Below are 8,057 nucleotides of genomic sequence, written 5' to 3'. Positions count from 1 at the left end.
ATACATTTGGGTTGTGGCCTTTTCCCACATACCTTCATATTTGAAATTGTAAAGGCGTTATCTTTTTACAACTCCTCATGTAAAACCCTTGCAAGATGTGAGGTTACCTTAGACTTTTTGTGCATTGGTGTTCGAAAAAAACTTAGATGTGTAAACTTTTACCAACCAAGTTTGCAAGTATATATGCTCATCTACTAGAGTTTTTACCGTTCAATCATCTTCTTCATTGGACCTATAAACAAGAAGTACATAACGACAAGTGCTTTCTTTCGAAATTATTAGGTTGAATTTGCATTTAACTTTACTTATGGTATCAACCCCACTAGTCAACTCATGCACCACACCTCTACATTTTACACTAAACCTTGTCTTATAATTCTTTACACAATATAGGTCTCCTATTTGTTTGAATCGACTATAAATCAATTAATTCTTAGACTACTACCATCATCACTACCATGATGCTCTATTCCTCGTTCAAATTTTTTTATCACACCATATTCTTTATCTATGTCACCAACATGCTTTTATATATATATATATATATATATATATATATATATATATATATATATATATATATATATATATATATTATGTTCTAAATTAAAGAATTGATCATAATCTCTCACCTCTTTCTCAATGAGCACATTTTCATTGTTGTATATGAAAGGTTTTGAACATACTAATACATAACATATATGGTAGTGGAAGCATATTATAATTTTCAAGTCAAATGTTCAATCTAAACCTACAAGGATCCAATGTTCATACTATTATTGCAACTACAAGAAAGTTAAGATTTACATACATCTTTGTTGGCCAAAGATCTCCTTGCTTGTGATCTTGTTCTTGCCATTTTGATTGGATGCAATGAGAAGTTGATAAACATGAAAAAGTACAACAAAGATGAATCATTCCAATTGAATTCTAAGATCAATCATCAAAAAACAAGCTCTACCAAACAACAAACTTTCAAGAAAATCACAACCAAACTACCACTGTCAAAAAAAGAACTACATCCTCCCATAATTTTCACCATTAAAATTTAAAAACATAATAAATACACACTACCACTTGAAACAAAAACACCTCTCTATTCAGGCTTTTTAGCCAAGAAGAAATACATTGGTGTAAAAATCTCCTTCCTGCCACAAAACAAACAACAAACAACAAGATTTTATTCATCTTTTTTTCAAATTCCCTTTTTTTCTTTCACTTAATCATATAAGGATATTAAACTAAAATGTAATTAAAATGTAAGTAAATAAATTCTCACTTTCCACCAGCAACAAGCCCTTCTGCAGCTTTCTCTAAAAAGGATTGAACCCTTTGGCTTCCTTTAGGAGCAAGTCCCACATATTCAAGCGCTATCACCTAAAAATAAATCCAAAACAATTTCTTTAAATTAACAATTTTTCAAGATAACAATTAGTCCAATTATAACAAATCTTACCATATTCTTTGTAATAAAACGTCCAGCAGCAGTTAAACGAAAACTACTAAGAGAGAAATGACTCGTATCCAAAGGCAAGAACCAAGGAACAGGTGAATCTTTTGCAAGATCTTGCTCCCATATAACCTTAATTCATACCCACAAAAATAAAAAAATTAATCATTTTCTTTTAAAGATTAGGTGTGTTGATAATAATAAACTTGTAGTTATTATGTTGTTGGATTCTACATTTCAACTCACCTCAAAACCTGCTTCTTTTAAAGCTGCAAGACATTGTCTTGTTGACCTTATATCTGGAAGCCCATCACCAATCTCAATTTCAGCCTACAACCATAAAAATTCAATTTTTAAAAATGGGTTTATTTTAAAATTTCATAATATGATAATTTTATGGTATTTGACTTGGTTTACCTTGATTTTTTGGTGTTCTTGGTTATTCGGGTCAAATGCATCAGTCATGCACCATTCATATGCAGAAAATGATTGACCAGGCTTTAAAACTCTATAGATCTCTTTGTAGCATCCCACCTTATATCAAGACATACATATATAACATTATATATATATATATATATATATATATATATATATATATATATATATATATATTATAAAATTTTAAATGCAGAAATATAGTAAAATTGATATTGATTAAATAAACAACATTTATATACCGCATCTGGAGCATGACAAGTAGCCTCAATTGCATAAACTGCATCAAAACTGTTATCAGGAAATGGCATCTTCATGAAGTCAGCCTGTAACATTGTATATATATAACAATTAATAATCATGTCATATCATATGCTTCAAAACTATATACCCTTTTAAATAAAAATATAAAATACAAGACCTTTGTAAAGTCACATGTCTTGTCTACTCCTGCAACACGGTTCAATGCCTAGAAATTATAAAAACCATAAAAGATTAAAAGTTTTGAAGAAAAGCTTATGATACATTCTACTATTGTAGTACATAAATAAGATGATTTATTTACCTTTCCTCTTGATATCTGATATTCATTGTTGTTTATGCCCATAACAGATGTTGAGCTGTGAGAAGCAGGGAACAAAGTCAAATAGTCAAACAGAAAAAGCAGCATTATTAGACATGAGTTATGAGAGTATAATATTAGTTTACCTAAATCTAGCAATTTCCCTCAATGGTCCACCAATTCCACATCCTACATCCAACACCTTTTGTCCAGGCTTCAAGCCTAGCTGTAATGCAAGAAAATGTTCATGTCTCTTGATGCTCTCTCTAAGTGATTCTCCTTTCCATCTGCATAAAAAGTTGGATGTTGGTTGTTGGATTGGAGATAAGGTAATAATGTAAACACTAAAGACTAAAGAATAAGAACAAGAATATAAGATATTAACCTTTGGGCAAAATGGAATGATTCTCCCCAACCATATTCGTAGAAGCTTGTGACTAGATCATAATATTTGTTAACCTGAAACAGATCAGAATGTATAATTAGAGAGATTATATACTTGGATCAATAGAAGCATTCTTATAAATCAGAAAGAATTTCTCACCATATCAGTGTAGTTAGCCTTTCTATCTTCTTCCACACCTCCAAAACTTGCATGATACTTCTCATACCTATGTTAAAATCAAGAACGAACGAAAACCAATATTTAAACAGAGTTGATTTCCGCATTTGTAGATTCGAGGAAGATCTCTATACTTGCTAGTTGCTACATGCAAGATGCATACGATTTCGATGGAAATTGAAAGCAACATTATTGTATATGACTATATGTTGTACAATTGCTTCATATAGTTTGAGTTTTAAATTGAAAAGGTTGAAATCAATTTGAATTGTGAAAGAGCATTAAGTTATGTGGTACAGATCTCGACATAATTACATATACACCTAACAACAGCGACTTTAAAAAGTTGAATAGATTCAGCAGTTTATAAAGAGAAATATACTTATCAACGGCGGAAAGGACGTCATCTTTCTCAATTTTGCCACCGAGTCCCGATGCAAGATCAAATGCTCCAGCTTTCGACATGTCTAATCGATCGTCACTTGGTGAACAAACAATGCCTGATTGAGATCTGATGAAAACAGTTCACGACATCAAGAAAGGTTGCGTTATATAAAGCAGAAAAGATGTAGACAACACATACAGAGAGAGAAGAGAAGGAGAGAGAGGGAGATCTTACGGGTGAAAAGGCAGGATCTAAGATGAAGAGCAAAAAGGCTAATGAGTTTTGATAAATGAAATGGGAGCGTGAAGAGAGTCAGGAGACTCTGTAGAACAGCGAAGAAGAAAGTGTCGTATTCGAAAAAGGATTCGCCAAATCATCTTACGAACGTGGTGCTGATTTGGCCGGCATCCATCCTTGCACCAATCCACTCCACTCCACTCATGACTCAACTCTAACTTTTTTTTTTTTTTTTTTTTTTTTTTTTTTTTTTAAATTTAAAATTTTAATCTTACTTAGAAATAATTGAATCCTATTTGGAATATGAAATTTTTGGATATGGATTCCAAAAGTTTTAAAATTTTATTTATTAAAAATTAATATAGTCGGTTTTAAGGTGGAGCCCACATTTGAAGGCAACCTTCCACTTGTCCATTTTTTTGGTTTGCTCACCATAGAGTTCTTCATGATAGTGGGGCTCAATATCTTAAATCATCACGTGATGATCTACATCATCCAAAGTTGACACCACACGGAAGTTAGATGTCAAGTGTTGCGATAGAAGAGCACTTGGTAAATTCAGCTGCCATTGAGATTGATTCTTTAGGTGGTGGTTGTGTAGGAAGAACATGAAGGCGGTGATGTTGATAATGATCACATAAATGACGACGACATAGAGATCCAAAAGATTAACGTGACACACAACATATTAAATCGTAGAGAATTATTACATGACAAAGATTATATCAAAAGAACGGCTAATTTCATCATTACAACTATAAAACATTACTAGCTGAGATTAACATAACCAAAACCGGCCCAAAGGCGGGGCAATATGGGCCACGACCTACTGGCAGCAATGAAATACGGGTCAACATATTTTATGCAACTCTTATGCGCATACATTTTTTGGGGCCCAAAATAAATTAAGTCAAACTTAGTTCCTCAATATCTAATAAGGGAGTAACGGTGGAGAGGCGGTCTTTAAAATTATAAGAGGAAATATTAGTAAGTTTTCTTTATCCCACGTTGGTGGAGGAAAAACTTTTAATGAATTTATTAGATTATTCGCTTGATAGGCATTCCCTTGATAGACATTCAAATGATTTAGTGGATCAAAAGAATGGGTCAAACCCATCCATACGTCTAGCTTAGCTGATGTCGTGAATGCGTGAAATGGCACAATTTAGGCGCGTGTTTGGCACGACGCATCGGTCGCTGAGGTTTGACGAGCTTTTATTTTTGACAAGTTCAGGTCAAGTCGGTTTGACCGATCCGGTCAAACAGTTGACCATCGTTGACTTCATGGAAATCACGTTGGAATATTCTGGAAGGCCCATAAGACGATCCAACTCGCCGAGTTTCCCCTTAAGTCGGCAGAATCGGGAAAAATCGATCCAACTCGCCGAGTTCTTCAGGAAACACACCTTTTAATCAATTAAGTCATCATTCTCGAAACCAGGGGCGGAGGCAATATAGGGACTACCAGGTGTGTTTTCTCTTCCAATATTTTTCATTTTACTTATATACTATTAGTTATAATTATAAACCCTATTAATTACTTTTAGCCCAAAATAAAAACTAATCCCAAGCCTAGCGCCCCCCCCCCCCCCCCCCCCTCTAGCCCAATTTCCTTAATATTGTTGTTGGACAATTATAATTTGCATATTCAATAACAAATAAATCAATTACAACTTGACACCAGTTAAAAATCATCTGCAATTGGCAACAGGACTATATTGCAAATTATATTCACCTCACTTTCTTTTACAAACTTCTAGTTCAAGAAAAGATAATTTCTAATTATTACTTTACTAGTTAATACATATTTATGTTATTTTTTACTTATGATTAACATTTTTTTTGGCGATATAAGTTGTAAATTATGATTAGTTGATTAGTTTCAAAATTCTTATAATAATAGGGTAAACCATGTGTAATAAAATAATTATTGAATTTTTTTTCAAACGAAAAAAAAAATAATTATTGAATTCTTGAAAAAATCGATGTAGTTCCTATTTATACCATTTTTTCTTTATCATTGTCTCTTTCAATTTTACAAAGTCGATTATGTTATTTGAATAATTTTTTTTAATATATATAAGCCCTTTTATCTTAAAATCCTAGCTCCGCCCCTGCTCGAAACTAAGACGTCCGTCACTCAAATCTTGACTAAAACATCGACTAGAAAGGTAAAGTTTCCAACTTTATCCTTAAGAACCATCCTAATGGGTGTAGAACCCAAACCCTAAGCTTAAAAAGGTTAAGGCTTAAACAATAAGCACTTATTCACCAAGACAAAGCCCCAAAATATAGATATGGTCCTTAAAGACTGCAAACACACATAAAGTTTCCAACTTTACTCTCAAGTATGCTTATAAGAGGCTCAAATGATCAAAAGAAGTCATAATATGGACTTAATGCATGCATGAAGCTCTTAAGACCATAAAGTTGGCACCTTTATGCCAAAAGAGCTCAAGAGGACCACTGATTTGGAAAGATAGCACTTGGGACGACCTTCAACCCCACCAATCACCCAAACATGGCCAAAAGCATCTTAACTAACCCAAAAAAGAGATCTAATCAAATATTGAGCAAGGTTAGAACTTTATACCAAAAATATGTTGGAAATGATGCAAAGAATCAAGATCTTTGATGCGTACAAATAGCTAACCTAATTTTACCTACTCTCCTACTAGCTATTCGACTCAGGGCAGTGTACTCCTCGCAAATAGTATAGCACAAAAGTCGGGTATCGAACACAGGGAACATAATCAATTATTTAACCTACTTAGTATTAAATTAATCTAAAATTCTAACAAAAGTAAAATGGGTGTTTATCTAATTTTGCAAGTTTAGATGAACTTAATTTATCAATAACTATTCAATCAAATTATAAAAACACTTATGTTAGTTTGAATCCACTTTCCCTAAATGGTTTAAATATTAATTATGACAATTCTCGTTGCTTACCGATTAAAATATTATTAGCAATTCAATTCCAAATTTACTAATATTCAATTAATTCATGTAGAGCTATGCATGGTCACACATAATTTAACACACAATCAATTATTAAATAGGATTGGAGTTATGTAAGATTGAGTTAACAAACACAATTGTGGTCAAAATATGAGTTCTCCAACACAACCAAATTCAATACTTCAATTTCTTATCTAAGATTAGTTCGATCTTAGCTCTAATAATCTAATGTTCACTAAATTACTAGGTAGTCAAATTCATGCAGATTAATGGTCATTAACTACACAAAATATGAATTAAAGCAATCAAGTATCAAATTAAGCATGTTAGGTATAAAAAATCAAACACAAGACATTAACCAGCTAGAAAAGTCTAAATTATTATAAACAAACCATGAGTTCCAGCTTTATCTAGCTAACAGAAGCAGCTAGATTTAGCTACTCATCAAAACAACCACACTAACAAACTTCATAGTTAAAGACATAGTAATATATCAAACAAAGAATAAACTATGATCTTCTTCTTCTTCCTTGGTTGAAATTCTGGGTTTTCTGGCTTGTAATCCTCTGAAAAATGATTTATGCAACTCTATTCTTCCCCAAAAAAACCAACCCTTCAACCCGTAAGTGTTGAAGATATATATACTTGTCATAAAATTACATTCGACATCGTGGATGTAACATCCCAAAAATCATGACCGAAAATTTCTTTTAAAAACGTTACGAACCCATAAATATTAAAACATTTCAATCATACTAAAAGGGTTTTATAACAAATCAGAGTATCTTTTAAAAACACTTGTTCATTTATCAGAGTAAACATCCCAGACTACACTTCTTGGTGTGTGCCATGCGATCATCCCGAGCCCTTCCCTCCGCTACCGGAAGTACCTGAAACAAAAACTGAAAAACCGTAAGCACAAAGCTTAGTGAGTTCCCCAACCTACCACATTCCATGCATATTTATTGATCCAAACATGCCATATACAACCGTGGGCACATAATCACATACTGGGCCCCCGCCCACTGCATTGGGACTCGCCCACCATTGGACCACGTCCGTCATCAGGCCCCGCCTGGAATCAGGTCCCACTTGGCATCGAGCCCCGTTCGGTATACAGATCTGTTTCCTTTAGGCACTGCCTGTCTCTGGGCCTCGCCCGCCATACTCATACATATGATCAAATAACATACTGAAACATACATAAACATTCTCTAACCATACTCTGATCTAAGGCCTCGCCTAACTTGGGCCCCGCCCTTGGTCCGCTACTAAAGTAGTGGAACCCCATCCACACTCCTACTGGTAGTGAGATATGGGCCCCCGCCCACACTCACATCCCTACCAGACACATACAAGTATCACGAAGACAACAAGTATAATCTAACGCACTACATAAGAATCTTCCTCGGGAATACCTTGACATCGGACCCCCGGCCGGACCCTCGGTCCAAATCCTATC

The 8,057-nt window shown here is 33.8% G+C and overlaps 1 protein-coding gene across 1 annotated transcript; it reads right to left on the bottom strand.

Moving 5' to 3' along the window:
- Positions 1-899: 899 nt before the first annotated feature.
- LOC145101515 (cycloartenol-C-24-methyltransferase-like) lies at positions 900-3,796 on the bottom strand. The gene is made up of 13 exons (XM_079038722.1): positions 3,632-3,796; positions 3,395-3,523; positions 2,995-3,061; positions 2,836-2,909; positions 2,597-2,737; positions 2,454-2,508; positions 2,310-2,357; positions 2,131-2,214; positions 1,868-1,984; positions 1,697-1,780; positions 1,457-1,582; positions 1,280-1,377; positions 900-1,148 (listed from the first exon to the last, which is right to left on the bottom strand). Exons 2-13 carry the CDS (start codon positions 3,475-3,477, stop codon positions 1,097-1,099), a joined length of 1,029 nt encoding a protein of 342 aa, XP_078894848.1. The 5' UTR covers positions 3,478-3,523; positions 3,632-3,796; the 3' UTR covers positions 900-1,096.
- Between the last annotated feature and the right edge of the window lie 4,261 nt (positions 3,797-8,057).

This window comes from Lactuca serriola, chromosome 4 (genome assembly GCF_051521515.1).
Source record: "Lactuca serriola cultivar US96UC23 chromosome 4, Lser_US96UC23_V15, whole genome shotgun sequence".
NCBI lineage: Eukaryota > Viridiplantae > Streptophyta > Magnoliopsida > Asterales > Asteraceae > Lactuca > Lactuca serriola.
This window is presented reverse-complemented; position numbering and strand designations above follow the sequence as displayed.